Source organism: Monodon monoceros, unplaced genomic scaffold, assembly GCF_005190385.1.
Source record: "Monodon monoceros isolate NGI ecotype Baffin Bay Population unplaced genomic scaffold, NGI_Narwhal_1 Super_Scaffold_18, whole genome shotgun sequence".
Classification (NCBI taxonomy): Eukaryota; Metazoa; Chordata; class Mammalia; order Artiodactyla; family Monodontidae; genus Monodon; species Monodon monoceros.
In genome coordinates, this window is record NW_021703774.1 from 24661250 (window position 1) to 24679992 (window position 18743).

General features: G+C 37.0%; 1 protein-coding gene across 3 annotated transcripts in view; it reads left to right on the top strand.

Annotated features, from left to right (window-relative positions):
- The window catches only part of SMYD3 (SET and MYND domain containing 3), a 703830-nt gene that overhangs the window by 196192 nt on the left and 488895 nt on the right, over window positions 1–18743 (top strand). For all 3 annotated transcript variants that reach the window (XM_029229197.1, XM_029229196.1, XM_029229198.1), the window contains 3 exons: window positions 446–553; window positions 2146–2203; window positions 4063–4199. In XM_029229197.1, coding sequence (XP_029085030.1) covers window positions 446–553; window positions 2146–2203; window positions 4063–4199 — 303 coding nt within the window. The remainder of the gene's footprint in view (window positions 1–445; window positions 554–2145; window positions 2204–4062; window positions 4200–18743) is intronic.

Here is an 18743-nt window from a genome sequence, read left to right on the forward strand (position 1 = left end):
CTATAATAGTGCAGAAATTCAGAAAGCTATCAGCCCTGTTTTGATTTTTTTGAACCATGTGTTTTGTTTTCTAATTTGGAGTGATATTTTCTTTTTGTATTCAAAATCACTGTCTATTATTGAATCCTATTTAATCACCTAAAAGGCTATCTTATAAATTATCAAGAAAGACATAATGATTCTTTCTTTGGACTCTACCAGTTAGGTAATAACCAAGGGACAAATTGAAGGACAGAGGTGAAATGGAAGTTCTTGATGTCCATGCCTGGTAATTGCATACTGAATCCTGGATCATTAATAGTATTAGAGTATTGCTTTCATTTTCTATTTGCAGTTATATTTAGGCTGTTGAAATTGATGTTGATGACTCACAACATTCAAAACCAGTGTAAATGAAAGTTAAATTTTTATGTCTTATATGCCCTCCTCACTCTTGTCTTAACAGAAAAAAGCTTGGCAGGACCACAAGCGAGAATGCAAATGCCTTAAAAGCTGCAAACCCAGATATCCTCCTGACTCTGTCCGACTTCTTGGCAGAGTTGTTTTCAAACTTGTGAGTATAAAACTTGTGAAATATGCTTGGGTTTTAATTTAGCATAAGCGCTTGCAATTGCATGTATTATTCATATTTAAGACTGAATTTAAATCCATGTTAAGGTAGAAGGTGGATTATTCCAGGGAGTGTCTTAAGACAAGACTTGTTGTTTTCCTATTAATCACAGCAGTGATGAAGTGCACCGTCCCTCTTTGAAGACCCTGTGTGTGATCTCCTGTGAATAGAAACCTAAAGTCCTATGTCTGGGACATGAGATGTTAGTGATGCCTGTTACATTGCCTTTATTACTTTTCCACTGAGAACTAATGCACAGGGCAAGTATATAATTCTTTTGGTTGCCTCTTCAAGTGAGATTTTAATTAAATGATAATTAATCTTACAAGGAAGGGTACTTATCTTTTTTTCTTTTCTTTTTTTTTTAAGCCAACATTCACTGAAATTGTTTCTCCAGTCCCTTTCCCTACTCTGCCAAAGCAGCTAGTGGATTCCCTGAAATCCCCCTCTGGCGACACCTTCCAGTTTTGGGTTTTTTTTTTTTTTTTGCCAGGCTTTAGAATGAATATCTCTTTATTGCAGGCTTCAGCTCTCTTGTGTCCTGTTGTCTGTTAACTTCTTTTGGCAATAAAATTTCATAGAGGAATTTAGGAATGTAAAAGTATATACCTAAAACTGATGCAATGTTATATATCAACTACATCTTTACTAAAAAAAAATGGATTTAGAATGCCAATTTGGCATTGTCTTTGGACTGAATATACAACATCTGTCACATATACTTACTACTATTTTTAAATTGTACATATTGTGTTGAACTAAAATACACAAATTTATTTCAAAGCTTTAATAAATTCAGAGCAACTTTGTCATTATGCGTTTCTTTAATCACTGGATATTAAAAGTATAATAATATTATATTTGAGTCTGAACTTTTTTTTTGCTTTATTAGTATTGAATAGATAGAGAACCACTGTTAGAGCAGAAATGGGTTGCTTCAGAATCACCCAGGGCTCTAGTTCTCAGTCTTCACCCCGACCTACGGAATCAGAATCTAATAGAAAGTAACTGTAATGATAGCTACTTTCTGTTGAGCACTTAACTATTTCTAGGCCCTGTGCTAATTGCTTTACATGATATACCTTATTTCATCCCACAACAACTCAGTGCTATTATTACTCCTGTGTTTCACATAAGGAAATTGACACCTCAAGTTTAAGTAACGTGCCCAAGGTTGCACAGTTTGTAATAAACTCTTATTTTTATTCATCCATCTTTGCTTTTCTATAATAATTAGTAGTAAAATCCTTACAGTGATACAAGTCTGTGGTAGAATTGGGGAAAAAAAGAAAAGAATGGAAACTTTTTGTAAAAGAATTTTGTGTTTGGAAATTAAATTGGTGGGTCAAGTTGCAACACGGATTTTAAAGTTGTGACTGATTGAATAATTTAACTCTAAGAATGATAAGAAGGATAATATAGAAAATTATCTTTTTAACGGACTTCCATTTGAATATTTAAAGATATGCAAACATATTCATTTATATATTGGAGCACTTGAAATTGTTTTTGGTGTTTTCCCCCTTTCTTCATAGATGGAAGAAACACCCTCTGAATCGGAGAAACTTTACTCATTTTATGATCTGGAGTCAAGTAAGTGATTCTCTATCAGCATCTTAAGTTCTATCATTTATTTGCTGAGCTGATGAGTTGCCTTTTTTTCTTTTAAACTTTGTTTTTCTGTCTCTTTATTATGTGAGGCAGCAAACCTTTTCATGCTTTTATATAGACACATTAGCTTATTTAATTTATTCTAGGGTAGCTTTGGCCCTAGAGGAGTTTGTGAGGTGCCATAGAGGTGTCCAAGTTAGGCAGTGAGGGGAGTATAACCCTTTGTCCAGCTGGCAGAATACATTTTACTTCTGTTTTTCCCTCCTCTTTCCCTTTTTCCCACTCTTGGTTTCTTTTTGATATTAGGGAACAGTAATGTGAATGGGGGCTCCAGGGAACATTTAGATAATAAGGAAAGTAGAAAGTACCGATGACTTAGGCTCTCTGACAGCATTGAGCGTTGTTCTTCTCCTGAACTACCATGGTGGTGGCCAACCTCCTTAATACTGAGAGGCTTTGCAAATCTGAGTGTGAAATGAACGTAGGGTTTATGTTTCTTTCTATTGGCACAGATCACAGATCCTCTTCATTGAAGTTGTAAATGACTTTTAAGTCAAAAGTAGCAAGAGCTCATGGAGTAAATGTGCTACACAGTTTAATATTTCTAGATGGAGACAAAATCATCTAGTACAGATTTATGGTTATGGAATCCTAAGTGCCAATGATAATAAATTATTATTTAAGGAATCATTGGGTTAATTTGTTCTGTTGAACAAGTAATTTAAAGAAAATATGTAGACCTGACATGAGCAACAGAGTTATGCTGTAGTTGCATCTTGATCTATCTTTTCAAGTTTTAATAGAGAACTAGTCATTTTTTTTTCTTCTTTTTCTTTTCTTTTTTTTTTTTGGTGGTATGCGGGCCTCTCACTATTGTGGCCTCTCCCGTTGCGGAGCACAGGCTCCGGACGCGCAGGCTTAGCGGCCATGGCTCACGGGCCCAGCTGCGGCATGTGGGATCTTCCCAGACCGGGGCACAAACCCGTGTCCCCTGCATCGGCAGGCGGACTCTCAACCACTGCGCCACCAGGGAAGCCCCATTTTCTTCTTCTTATATTACTGCTAGGTAAATAACATCTCTTGCAGTGAGTTTTACTGTGAACATTAGCCCGCTCAGTAGCAGTGTCATACATGCTGCGTTAAGTGAAGTGCTCTCAAACGTTATTAATTGAACTGTGCACTCCTAGTCTTCACACCCCTTTATGATATAAATGAAACTGAGTTTTTAAAGGGGTGATATTGGCTTTGGAACTTTCTCCATTTGGGTTGAAGCAGTATCATATTTTGTTTATTCAACCTGAAAAGAACTTGAAAATGAGATTTCTTTGGTTGATTCATGTTTTTTTCTCGATGTAATTTCACCAGTTTGAACTTAATTTAACTGAACTTTTCAGTTCTTGCTTTCTGTTTTTTTTTGTCTTTGAGATGATACTGTTTATCAGTTAGTTATGACCTGGTTGTAAATTGTTTCACGGAAAAGTCTACTTAAATTCACTAACTAAATAAGCATGTATGGTGGTTTGAACATGTGTGCACGAGGATGTAGAAAATCTGCTAACACACATCATTACTGATTTTGGTTTTAATGTTTTTTCATCTGTGTGTGTATTTATTTTGTTTTGCTAGGTGTTTGATCTTATTTTGTAGATAATGTTTGGCAGAATTTGATTGATAATGTATGATAATGATTTGCAGTTGTCAAAAAATAAAAAGATGCATTTGATCTCTGTCAGAATGGAATCTGGGTAGGAAATATCTGCCTTAACAGCTATTGAATACCTGAAAATTATCCATTGAAAGTTCACTGTGTGATTGTACTATTTATTTTATCTTTAAAAAAGATATTAACAAACTGACTGAAGATAAGAAAGAGGGCCTCAGGCAACTTGTATTGACATTTCAACACTTCATGAGAGAAGAAATACAGGATGCTTCTCAGCTGCCACCTTCCTTTGACATTTTTGAAGCCTTTGCAAAAGTAAGTGTTAACTTTGGTATCTTTGCTAATGCCATAAATCAACCCTTTACTCCTTATTTCGTTGTTGATCCGTGAAAATCCAGGACCCTTCATGCCTTTATCAGTCCCCGGCTTTACTGAGTAGAGAATGGGAGAGTGTATTGCTTATATTGAAAAGAGAATTATTTTTTCTGCTTTATCAGTATTCTTACTAGTGGCCCAAGTATGTTCATTGTCAGCTCTCAAAGCACACCCTCAAAAGAGTGTGCTTTCTTTTCTCAAAAGAAAGTAACATATTCCATTATTTTTTATGAATGGATTTAAGTTTGCCATTGAGTCCATTTCGTTTTGTGGTGGTTGTTTCAGCAATGGAACCTTCCTTGAAGTGAAAGAAATCATTGGAATCCGTTTCTTGATTAAGTGAATTTTAAATGATATGAAAATATAACCATTTCTGATTTTAAACTAATTGCCCAAATTGCCAAAACATTTGTTTAAATGTTTTAAGTCATGAAAATCTTAGATTAGGGATAGAAAATAGGTATAATTTAATATTTCATTGTGGTCTCTTGGTAATGGGTACCTGAGTGCTCTTTTTGGAAGTGCTTCTGAGGGTTTGTTTGGGTCCAGAGAGAAAGAATGCACTGATTGATTCTTTTTCTTTTTTAATTTATTTATTCATTTATTTATTTTTGGCTGTGTTGGGTCTTTGTTGCTGTGTGCGGCTTTCTCTAGTTGCAGCGAGCAGGGGCTACTCTTTGTTGTGGTACATGGGCTTCTCATTGCAGTGGCTTCTCTTGTTGCGGAGCACGGGCTCTAGGTGTGTGGGCTTCAGTAGTTGTGGCACGTGGGCTCAGTAGTTGTAGTTCACGGGCTCTAGAGTGTCGGCTCAGTAGTTGTGGCGCGCGGACTTAGTTGCTCCGCAGCATGTGGGATCTTCCCAGACCAGGGCTCGGACCCGTGTTCCCTGCATTGGCAGGCGGATTCTTAACCAGTGCGCCACCAGGGAAGTCCCTGATTGATTCTTGATATCTACTCTGGGATAGGGACAAAGGAACCAATATATCCTTTGTTATTATCATGTGTTTGCTGTCCTTACTTTCTCATATTGTGTTTGGATTTGTTTAAATATTGATCATATTTTTAATAATAAGTAAAATTTTACATTTGAGGGTGATTTTGTCAATTTTACAATTTATATGCACACATCCAATGATATATTTATCTTGTGAATATTTTTAAAGTATGTTTTATAATCTGCTTATTTTCTAAGAATTTAAATGTGATTAGTTTGATTGCTACAGATTTATTCTTGTTTTTCCCAAATGTAGTTTTATTCTTTAGGGTATGCTCTTACGATTTTCCAATAATATCATCTTAGCATTTCATTCTGGTTTGTCTATTAATTAAAATTGATTTCAAAATGTAAGTGTTGTTTATAATGCATCTGAGAAGTTTCTCATGTTTATTTCATATGCTTCTGAAAATTACAACCTATAGTAAGCATTTCATTCTGGTTTGTCTATTAATTAAAATTGATTTCAAAATGTAAGTGTTGTTTATAATGCATCTGAGAAGTTTCTCATGTTTATTTCATATGCTTCTGAAAATTACAACCTATAGTAACGCTGCGTATACAGTGCATACAAGCTCTTTTGATGTTACATGCTATACAATGTAACACCTACTGAAAGATAAAAATATACCTTATGATGACTGTAACTTCATTTCTGGTGTTTCCTGTTGTTGAAAAATGTTCAAGTGCTAATTACTGGAGTTATTAGTGTTCATAATAACTAATTAAAAATACTTTCATTGCTTAATGTAAATTGTAAATTACTATCTTATTTCTCGTGTTTCTTTTAAAATAATTTTAATCTCATGTATCTTACAATGAACTTTTCTCTGTGCTGTGTAGGGGGAAATTCTGTCATTATGATTAAGCAGACAGAATTTTAATAATGTGCTTTCCTTCTCCCCACATACTTATATTTGTTGTTGCTACAAAAGTAAAACGTATACATTTTTGTGGTGTATAGGGGAATTGGACTCACAGCTGTGATTTCTGTCTTAAAATATAGGTTAATAATCAGAGGAAAGCAGCATTAACCTATGGCTCCTGTACTTCCTTGTAAAAGTTTTGTTTATATTTTATAGACTGTAGTTATTTTTCTGCTTATACATTTGTCCTTAGAAGAGAAAACTCTCCTCCTTCTCCCCTCCTCCACCCCTCCCCCTCCTTGTCCTTCATTTTTTAAAAGAATAGAATAGTCTTAAATTAAGCTAATCAGTGTCCTGCAAAGCTTAGGGATGACCCACTGAGCTTATAACTTTGCAAGTGTGTGATGACGCCGATCATGACAAATGCGTTGGAAGTGGGTGGAGAATGCTGGACAGGGAATTTTATCCCTATCTACTGCCCCCGCCCCATCTTACTGGCATAGAATTAATCAAAGAGAAGAAATGGGCACTTCAGAGAGTACTGCTTTCTTTTGCTGCACCTACATGTGCAGTCTGTCAGGAGTGGTTCTATGCTGACCTGCCTTTCTCACCTTCAGGAACTAACATTTTAATTTACGCTTCAAAGAAAGCTGGCTTCACCTGGCCTCAAAAAGAAAAGCCTGTTTTATGTTTTGCTTTTCCTCCCACTCACTTATGTTCATGCAGGTTCTGTGCAGGTATTAGACACGCGAAGCTTGTGTTTTGGCTCCTCTCATTGTCATTTAGGACAAGAGGAATTCTGAGAGCTTTTGCTGATTTGTTTCTATCTTAATTTTTTTTAATCTTTGATTATGGACTTTTCCAAACACACACAAAAGTAGAGAGACAATTCTAATGAACCCTCATGTTTCCATCACTTGGTTTCAATACTTTTCAGACTTGTTTTATATCTGATAGATGTCACACAGATGTTCTTTTCCTTTATTTGGGTTTCCAGACATTCCTTACAATTACTCTTTTGCTATCAGGCCTCTTGGCCTCCTGAGAGAGGTGTCTGTTAGTGAATTCACTGATCAAATTATGCAAGTTTTGTTTTGTTTTTGTTTGCAGCAAGCACTCTTGTCCAGGGTTATCAAAATACATGGTTAATTCTAACTCTGAAAATTATCTACCAAGGCAAAGAACCTCAGCAAGTCAAAAGTTTTACTTGGGGATATGCATATATTTATCAAACTTGTACTGCCTGGAAATGAAAGGAGTTGGTGGAGGATGAGAAGGTTCTTAGTCCTGAGAGCAAATTTCTTCTCTGCTGAGCTGATAGCTTTTTCTCATAGAAGACCATGATGAATTCCTCAAAAGTTAGCAATTTGTATTTTGAACACTCTGGGGTTTTCTGTTGAAAAATAGTGTATATTTCCTGTTGGACTAGGTTCTTAGTGCCTCTTGTGCTTCTGTTGCTCAGGACTTGGTTTTGCTTGGAAGATGTCCCCCCGTCCCCCTTCACTACTCTGAACACATTATTGTGTAACCTTTTTTCCAGTTATATTTCCAAGTGTTCCTTTTTTCTCCACTTCCTGGTTACCAGTATTAGCCTCCCACTACCCATCCCCACATTCACACACACACAGAGAGCAACTGGCAATTGGGATTTAGAGATAGTACTTTGCTGTATAAAATATCCTGTCGACTTCTGAACTTATTGCCTGGTTGTGAAAGTTAAGTAGGAAGGAGAAATTTTTCTAGGGGAGGAGATCAAGGAGGACTTCACATAGGAAGCAGAAATTAATGGCATGAATTTCAGAAGAGAAGATGGTGTTGGGAAACAATTATAGAGAATGGTCTAGAAATACTTGTGGGGAGTGAGGGGGTACTAACTCCTCTAACCCCCGGGTAAGAAAAATATGTCGACTTCCTATGGAGAAGATTTGAAAAGGTAGTTGTTACCAGTGGAATACATGTTTCAGTTATATTTAGTGATTACAAAAAGAGTTTGAATGAAAGCGTGATGCTTAAAATGTTTGGTTTGCTTTAGGTAGTAAGAGAAAATTAGCGAGGGTAGTAGTACCTCTAGAATTTCTACAGCTGGCGAGCTGCAGAGTGATGATCTGGTTGGATGGAAACGTGGGAGTGATTTGCTTGAAGCTTTATTTGCATAAGTTTTTTTTTTTTTTAACTTAGATTGTATGTTACTTGGGGGTGTGGCTGAATGGAAATAAAAGCGTAAGGTATGAGGAAAGTGGTACTTGGGGGTGTGGCTGAATGGAAATAAAAGCGTAAGGTATGAGGAAAGTGGTGGTTCACCACTGACAATAATGAAGGTGGCCAAAGGGTGGGAGATGTACTGGGGATACTTGTTAGTGAGCACAGTGGAGGGGCGTGACTATTTGTATATTCATCAAAAATAGAGGCCAGACTCATCTCTGCTGGCTCTTTTTCAGATTGTTTAGAGAAGGGAAGATGTATGTTTCCATCTCCACAGGCCCCTCCTCCTTCCCACTCCCCAACTTTTTTTCCTTCCATTTCTATTTTGAAATAAGATTTCTGGTTATATTTCAAAATGGATTTATCTTGGCAAGACAACTCCTGTGGTTCAATCTGTTGATAGAGTTCGAAACATTTGCTACAAATATAGAGAATGTATATACAAATAATGACTATAAACTTTAAAAGGTGAGAAAATTACAGTTAGAGGGCAAATTTAAATGGGAGGTTGAACAGTAGTTTGATGGCTAAGTTGCTTTTTCAGACAAGTAAATGAAATTCTCTCAACCTCAATTTCCTCATCTGTAGATGGGAATAATAATAATAATATTTACAGATTAAAGTGAGGATTAACTCTAAAGTACTTAGAGTGTCTGACACGTTATTAATTTCCGCTACTGCTGTGCCTATTTCCCATACTTATTTGTATTCTAGTATAAAACTTCAGTGTTGTATGTCTCCCTGTGTTGTCACGTAGCCAAGAGTGTAATCTGCAACTGATTGTAAACCAGAGTCTCAGAAGGTTGCTTACGGTTGTGCCCAGTGCTGGTAGCCCATGCCCATGCTGAGAATTACCTATCTTGTTGAGAAAAAAATTTTGCAGGCAGAACATAGTACCTTTCCCCTAGTAACTGGCTTGGTTTCAGCCCATAGCTATTGTGGACAGAAATCGTGTACTATGTACTACATTCGTCGCAACTCCATGATTTCAGAGTAGTTCCTTGGGATTTCATGTAGGAAATATAAAAGCAAGCTTACTATGATGAATGAAATGTTTCTCACACGTGAATCTTAAAAGGATGCAATTAAATTGTAAGGGTTTTGTTAGTTGTCATGTCATAGTTCACTGAAATGACATGGAATGTCTCTATTCCATCCCCGCAAACATACACTGGTTATTATTGGTAATGGTTATTCTAAATTTAATGTCAGTAGACTTAGTTCTGAGCTTATTTTCTATGCATAGAGTGTATTTTTTAGCGATCACTGTGCAGAGTTCTAGAACAATATACTTATTTTTTTTTCCGGACTTAAAACTTCCTTTTCTAAAAATGCATTTGGTAGACTGAATAGAATGTGATAAGCTCTGAACAAAATAATAGAAAATGGACTAGTTGCATAAAGTGTTTCAAAACCAGACATCAAATTGGAAGCAACAAGAATAAAAGTGAACTTCCTGACCACAAAACAGATGTCATTGTTAGTGCTGCCAGACCTCTGCAAAGTACTTTTTAACTTGATAATATTATGTAACTGCAACAGAATTTTTTGATTAGAAATTTCACATCTGTTTGAGAAGATGTTCCCTCTTTTTTTCTTTTAAACAAAATAATAATTTTCCTGGTAGAATGTTATTTTTGCTCTTTAGGGCACATCTGTGACCTCCAGAGCTTGCCTTCTGAACTCTAATTTTTAATGCTATTAGGGGGAGCTGGTTTTGCAATATACATTGTGGTTGTATAGATTTGAAAGTGAGAATTTTAGGTGCTTTTTGTACTATGATACTTAAAGTTTACATTCAGTTTCATTCTGAGTAAATTCTTTTTCACTGGGGGAGAATTTTTGTATATCGGAGAAACAGTGGAGAATGGGTTAAAACGAGAATCTGCTAATTCATAGGATGAAAATAAATAGTAATTTAATATTTTTGATTGAGATATGTTAGAAATAAGACACAAATGATAATATATTTAAGATTATACTTGCATTTGCCTTGTATGTGCCATTAGAGTGTTAATAAATAGTCTATGTGATATTCTGCCATAGCCTTATAATTTTAGTAAAGTATAGAAGTCATCATGGAGGAAAAAATTACTAAATAAACCCTTATTGGGTCTTTTTACTTGCCAAAGAATGGTGTACCTCAGTAAAAGGCAAGAACAAATTTGTTTATGATATATTCAGTTTTTTAATCTTAAATTTTTCTTTTAGTTAGCCCTCTCATTCTGGATGTACTGGTGCTTTATTACTTCACTGTTGCTGTTAGGCTAATTTGTGGGACAGATATTACCACTGTTGTTTTGAAAGGTCAGGAGTGTGTGTGTTTGCCACTGGAGGTTTCAAGTTCATATAGGACCAAATTTTAGAGCCTTTTTGTTGATCAGCTTAGTTGAATTTCACTACCGTAGCATGCTATAAAGTAGTAAAGAAAGCAATCTTTTGAATTAGTAAAGTGACGAATTGTCTAATTACAAAGCTTATAAGATGGCAGTATGATAACTTTGACTGCATTACTAAATGATCCCAGTGACTGATCAGATGTGCCTGGATTCCATTAAGGAAAAAATATGCCATTAAATATTTAATAATAAAAGCAAGGAGACACACCAGGATTGCTAACCTCCAGTCACCGGGGTACATGTATCTCTACATTTGGAGGTAGTTGCTAGTTGAGACATCTCTCTCGTCTGCTCACAACAGTTGCTAGAAGACTTCATTATTGGGATTATACTTTCCTTCTGGTTTTAAGTGAAGCAGGCAAACAGCCAACATTCGTAGCTGCATGCACATCCTGGCACTCTAATTATGAAAAGCTGATGCATTTATGATTTATTTATTTATTTTTTACAATAGATTGAATCTCTGAGGAGATTCAAGGGACAGTTCTTCTCAGAAGTGTTCTTCCAAGTAAAGTGACACTTGTAGGACACTTGAGATTTCAAAACAAAACAATTCATGTATTTTTAATGATGGTATTTATCTATTATGTTCTTCATTATTAACCATTCACTTACTATTTCTCTTCCTTTATGTACAAATAACCTATGATGAGTTGGTGTCTGTTTATCACAGTTAAGGACCAGATGGCCAACTAACTTCTAAAGTTCAGAAGGATAATTAGTAAATTCTTAATCAGCATTTTTACTTACATGTGTGTTGGTCAAGGTTGATTATGTACATAAGGCTAGTGCTCTGATTAAAACTATTAATGGATAAACGTGTTGGCCAAGCCTTGTTGCCTTATTTATTTGAGTGTATAACTTGCCATTAATTCATATAGAGGTAATATTTTAAAAATGACAGTATGTCATTATGAAATGGTAGAGGTTACTTTCATTGCTTTGGCCTTCCCTTTAGTGACAAAAACCTTTATTAGAGTACTATGTCTCGCCACTAGAGTATGACTTTCTTAGAGCTAGGAATTACATTTTATTTATTTTGAATCCCTAGAAATCTTCATTGTATTCAGTAGGGTTTAATTGTTGACTGAGTTAAATAATGCATGAAAACTGTACCTTTTCTGTTTTATGGTGTATTCTTTGTTAAATATATTTTAAAATTATTACAGTACTGTAAATATACAACACTAGGTAAAAAGGAATCTTTATTATGGTAAAATTCAAGAAGTTCAGTTGATAGCTCAGAATCACAGAAGCTGTTATTATCATAAATTCTTCAGGGAATAATGAATCATTATATTAATTATTCCAGAGTTCGGCAAACCTTTTCTGTAAAAGCCTACATATTTTACACTTTGTAAGCCAAGAAGCAAAAATGAATTATTACTGGCGATTTGTAATGCACGCTGAGAGGGTTACTTATGGTCTCCATGGCAACTCCTTAACTCTTCCATTATAGTTGAAAGCATCCGTGGATAATATATAAGTGAACGGGTGTGGGTGTTTTCCAATAAAACTTTGTTTACAGACACAGAACATTGATTTTCATATAATTTTTACTTGTACCCAAATATTCCTCTTTTTATTTTCCCTCAGCCTTTTAAAAATGTAAGAAAATATTCTGAGCTTGCAGGCTGTGCAAAAACAGGTGGTGGATCAGATTTGGTCCATGGGCCATTGCTTGCCAACCCTTAAATTATTGTTTTGTAAGCCAAAAGATTTTTTTGTACACAGTAGGAGACAGCACGTGTTATCAAAAACTTCTCTAATTAAAAAAAAAGATAGGAAATATTTTATTTGTTACCTTCTAACAAGCCACTGGTTGTACAGTTTTACATTGCCAATGACATTTGTAAGCATAGTATGTATACAATAATTGTTTTTTGAATTTATTATTTTTTATCCTCAAAACATTTGATTCAATAAATTTAAAATGTTTTAATTCAGTAATATAGTAGAAGAGATGTAGTATTTCACTAAGGATTAGGAAGAAATAAAATTCTTAAATAGAAAAAATGTGTACTTTACTAATGTCTTACATACTTAAACTATCATTCTTGGTCTTTTGTTTTTGTTTTCTTTAACTACAGATGTTATAGTTTGTTACTTTGCCTTGAAAAGAAATACACAGTTTTCTTTTTTTAAAAAATTTTATTTGTTTAATTTATTTATTTTTGGCTGTGTTGGGTCTTTGTTGCTGTGCGCAGGCTTTCTCTAGGTGCGGCGAGCGAGGGCTACTCTTCGTCGTGGTGTGTGGGCTTCTCATTGTGGTGGCTTCTCTTGTTGTGGAGCATGGGCTCTAGGCATGTGGGCTTCAGTAGTTGTGGCACGCGGGCTCAGTAGTTGCGGCTCGCGGGCTCTGGAGTGCCGGTTCAGTAGCTGTGGAGCACGGGCTTAGTTGCTCTGCAGCATGTGGGATCTTCTTGGACCAGGGATCGAACCTGTGTCTCCTGCATGGACAGGTGGATTCTTAACCCCTGCACCACCAGGGAAGCCCCAAGACACATTTTCCTAGTAGAATTATTTTGGCTGTGTAACTCGGGTTCAGAAATTTTTTGTTTGAGTCTTCAGATCTTTTTCTTAGATAATGGATATTGCCTTCAGATTTTACTTTGTGATTTGACTATTTCTGTTATGAATGAGAAGGACCTCTCATGGGAGGAAAAAAAAGGTTTTAGGGGTATAACACTAATAGTAATGAAAAATTGTGATAAACTGCTCTGTTAAATTTTACTATTTTTAGAAACAGAGTGATAGTTTTGATGGCAGAAATCAGACATTGCTATATGATGAAGAAAACAAGGTGGTATATTATAAAGGTAAGCAGGTAAGTTTGGGGATGGCTTCTCTAAGTCAGATGAAAAAATTGTGGCCTGATCAAGAGAGAAAATAGCCCAACTACTATCTGAAAGGGTCAATTTTCATTAAATTTTTCTTCAGTACCTAGTGTTACATATTTAAGGAGATGTATTTAGATAAATGTTCTTTGTAAAGTATGACGAAGGAAGGACAGAAAGCCCTGTCATATTGGGCAAGCTGACTAGAGCTCAGTATCTGGAAGAGCTTTGTCATTAGAGTGGTCCAAGGATGTATCAGGCTGCCCTGGCATAGCTTGGAGCTTCCTGTCCCTGGAAGTGTTTCATTCCAGATTAGAAGCACATGTCAGGATGAGTTATCTCCATGAATAAGGTAAGGCTTGATGATATGTAAAGTGCTCTGTGTTTGTCGTATTCATGGTGCATAATGGAAGAATGTAGTATATCTTTCCCCATCCTCTCTATCCAAGTCCAGCTTATTTCTTTATTTTTTTTTTTTTAACCGATACGCGGGCCTCTCACTGTTGTGGCCTCTCTCGTTGCGGAGCACAGGCTCCGGACGCGCAGGCTCAGCGGCCATGGCTCATGGGCCCAGCCGCTCCGCGGCATGTGGGATCTTCCCGGACCGGGGCATGAACCCGTGCCCCCTGCATTGGCAGGCGGACTCTCAACCACTGCGCCACCAGGGAAGCCCCAGCTTATTTCTTTGATGAAGTCCACCTGACTAGGATTGATCCTTCCTTGTTGTAAAATCTGTAGCCACTGGTATTTTCTATGCCAATCATTTGGCAATGGTGAATATTCTTTTAATTAGCTATATGTCTTCATTTCCTACATTCCCAGTTAGATGGTAAACTTTGTGAGAATAGGAGTCATGTTACCCAATTCCTTCCTTAAGCATAGTACAACCGTACAATTTTAGGCCTGAAGAGATCACAGAAACTATCCAGCTCCGTAGTCTCCTCACTTCCTTCCCTCTCCCTCTTTCCATGATGCATCAGTTGTGGCTCAGAGAAGGTTAATAAAATAGTCACCCAATGACAGGATGGATGCTAAAATTGAGGTCTTTTGAGCTCAAATGCTCTTTCTCCTAGTTGATGCCTAAGTGCTCAAGAATTACTTTCTAAGTTGAAGTAAAAATGTGATAGAGCAAACAGAACTTAACGTTACAAACAACTTTTCAACAATATCTATTCCTTATATATTTTTTCTAGCTTTATTGAGATGTAATTGACATATAACATTGTATAAGTTTAATATGTGCAATGTGTTGATTTGATACATTTACATATTGCAAAATGATTCTGACTGTAGGGTTAGGTAACACGTCTGTCACGTCACATAATTACCAAATATTTTTGTGTGTGTGGTGAGAACATTTAAGATCTACTCACGTAGCAGTTTTTAAATATGATACAGTATTATCGGCTACGATCACTATGCTATCCAGTAGATTCCCAGAATTCATTCATCTTATAGCTGGAAGTGTGTACCCTTTGTCCATCTCCCCATTTCCTGGCACCACCCCTCTCTATTCCTTATTTTGAAGGTTATCAGGATAAAGCCAGAAAATTAAGAATAAGTTGCACCATAGGATTACTCTTAACAGCATTGGAACCTAGATTAGATTGTCTCTGTAATGATGAGTTTCAGTCTCAGGGACTCTGTATGGCTATGTTTAAATGGTGGCTTTCCAAACCATCTGGATACATTCCCTTCAGATAACTCTGTTATAAACAGAGCTGCTTTATTACATACTTAACAGTATGTGGATTTGTTTTGTATTCCTCAATTTTTTTTTGTCCCATATTTACCAGGAAGCCAGTGGGTATTTAGACACTGGTCTTTGTCTTACGTGAACAGATCAAGCGATAATTGAGAGATTTATCACAAGTTGCCTAGTGCTGCACTCACCCAATTTTATTTTATTTTATTTATTTATTTTTTTGCGGTACACGGGCCTCTCACTGTTGCGGCCTCTCTGGTTGCGGAGCACAGGCTCCGGACGCGCAGGCTCAGTGGCCATGGCTCACGGGCCTAGCCAGTCCGTGGCACGTGGGATCTTCCCAGACCGGGGCACGAACCCATGTCCCCTGCATCGGCAGGCAGACTCTCAACCACTGTGCCACCAGGGAAGCCTACCCAATTTTATCTTTTATTTTATTTTTTTTACTCTACAAAGTACTTAACAAATATAATCCCATTTATTACTTACAACAACCTTCTGAGTTATTGTTACTATTCCTTTGGCAGATGATGGAATGCTTAAGGTCACATTGTTTTTAAATAAAGGAACCAGAGCTTTAACTTGACTATCATGATTTTAGATTTTCTCCATCCCACCATACTGCATTCCCGCCATACTGCATTCTGGTGTTACGTTAGTTCTGTGTTAAAGCTCTAATTATGAACTATTGTAAGCCTTAGGAGCAAAACCAGAGTGAAAGAAATGAGAATATGTATGATGAGATTTCTATCACTAATACTAAAGCACTACTATAGGCAAAGCTTTAAATTATTTAATTAGGATTCCTTCTGTTCTCATACAGGTGGTGCATCATGTCTTACATGTCTCTGCTTCATATATTCAAATCTAAAAAGGGCTGGCAGGGAGGGTCAGGGGAGGGTGGGTTTTTCATATCAAATATTTCTGAGCTGATGCTGCCACAACTCTATGTGAAAATAAAGATGACTGAAATGGAATTTGCATGGAGTTAAGCTAACTTATGAAATCTAGATTCCACAACCTTGAAGTACTGGATCAGTTGAATTAGGAACAGGATTAAAAATACACTTTACAGCACTTTCTTTCCTACCCTCCTCCCCCATCATGGGTGGCAGTATTTTATTGAAATACAGGGCCAACTCAGCATCTGAAGAGGCCCATGTGACTTGCTGGTTGATGTCCTGGGCCCTGTTGCATCCTTTCTTTTCCCCTAATATTTATTTATTTATTTATTTGGCTGCACTGGGTCTTTGTTGCAGCATGTGTGATCTTTTAGTTGTGGCACGGTGGTCTTTTAGTTGTGGCATGTGGAATCTAGTTCCCTGACCAGGGATCGAACCCGGGCCCCCTGCATTGGGAGCACGGAGTCTTAGCCACTGGACCAGCAGGGAAGTCCCCCTGTTTCATCCTTCACAGCCGTTCATGGGCTCTTGGTGTTTCAAGTTTAGAGCGAAAGTTGGTAAGGTATGTTGTTTTGGTGCCTCAGAAGTCTTTTGTAATAGCAGGTGACTGTGGGTTTTCTTGTTTTCCATTTGTCCGAGAGTCCATAGAGCAGTACCCACTTAAACCTCAAGTATGCAGATCTTAAGGTGTGATATTGTCCAAATTTTAGAAATCTTTTAATTGCCTTCTGTGGCATGACCTGCCGCTGATTCTCCTTCTACGTCTCATACCATTTTTTAAAAAAATTTATCATTCTCTAGTTCTCTTTTTACCTGTTGGATGACAAGCATTCCACTGCCATGGCCTGACTTGCTGAGCCTTGCCGTTTCCTCTGAGATCCAATCCCATATATTCTACTTAATAAAAATCTTCATTTGCATGATCTGTTTTAACTTCAGATTCATCCAATACTTAAACTCTTGTCTTATCCTCAGTAGGATGTGCTGCTTCTCCATCTTTTCTATCTCTTTTCTTAGCATGGCAGTCTCCTGAGTCAGCCACACCAGAAGCGTCAAGGATGCCCCTGAATATTCCCTCTCTCTTGCCTTCTATATGCCCTGCTTATGCTGCTTTTGAAATATCTCTTAACTCTGTTCTTTTCGTTTTATATATTTTTTGCCTCTGGCCTAGTTAAGTCTTTTTATCTTGCGTACTTGGCTCTAACTAATCTTTTTGCCTCTCTTTCCCTGGATCTCAACCCATTTTTAATACTGCCTTCAGAAATATATATATATATATATATATATATATATATATATATATATATATAAAATTAAAAAAAAATTTATTTATTTATTTTGGCTGCTTTGGTTCTTCGTTGCTGTGCGTGGCTTTCTCTAGTTGCAGTGAATGGGAGCTACTCTTTGTTGTGGTGAATGGGCTTCTCATTGTGGTGGCTTCTCTTGTTGTAGAACATGGGCTCTAGGCACATGGGCTCAGTAGTTGTGGCTCACAGGCTCTAGAGCGCAGGCTCAGTAGTTGTGGCGCTCAGGCTTAGTTGCTCCACGGCATGTGGGATCTTCCCAGACCAGGGCTAGAACCCTTGTCCCCTGCATTGGCAGGTGGATTCTTAACCACTGCACCACCAGGGAAGCCCTAGAAATATATTTTTAAAGTACCAATCTGATCATTTGTATCCCCTGCTTTAAATTTTGATTTCCTACTGCCTGTTGTATAAAATCAAGGTTTTAAAATATAGCATTTGAGGACTCTGCAGGCCTCATCCCATTGCTGCTTTCCTGGAACTAGAAGACTGCTTGGATAGATTGTAACTTGAGGGGTGTAACCATTTTCTTAGCACCTTGCATAGTAACCAGCAAGTTGCAGGGATTCAGTCAATGCATGCTTTCGCTCTTTTACATTGTTGCATCGTCACCTGCATTTTGCTTTTCCCCCTTCACATTATTGCATCGTCAGTGTGTTTCTTCACACTTCCAAAGCTTGATGATATCTGAAGCATTGTTGCTATGACAGTAGCAAACAAAGGTAGGCAGGGCAAGTTAAGTCCTCTGGATACGGAATTATTTTTGACAGGCTAAGGTATTTTTGAGTCAATTTGTAAAGCTGCCTGTGTATATGAGAATACACAAGGAGAGGTTGTCAAAGCCAGTGTGACAAATCAGCAAAGCCTGGTTACGGCTGCTGCTGCTGTGTGTGTGTGTGTGTGTAAATGCGTAAGCAAGGAGGTGGAAATCATTGTGTTCCTTTGGATCCTAAGGTAGCGTGCTTCTATCTCGGAGTCATTCTAATTTGATAGAGGAAATTTAGCTTTGAATACAAATTATCAGCAGTAGTTGAGTGGGCTTCTGCTTTGTCAACACTGCTGGGTTTGATAATTAGAGAATTACAGGGATGTGATCAGATTATGGAATTCCATTCCTGGAAGATATCTATGTGTTTGCTAATGGTTGTCAGGCAGGCTTCTAGCTTTTCTTTAGAGCAATTGCTAAACATAAGTTTTCTAAGCTGAAAATATTTTCCTCATATCAGTGATGTTTGGATGATCTTTGTCACTTCTGATGTCCTCAAAGTCACTAAA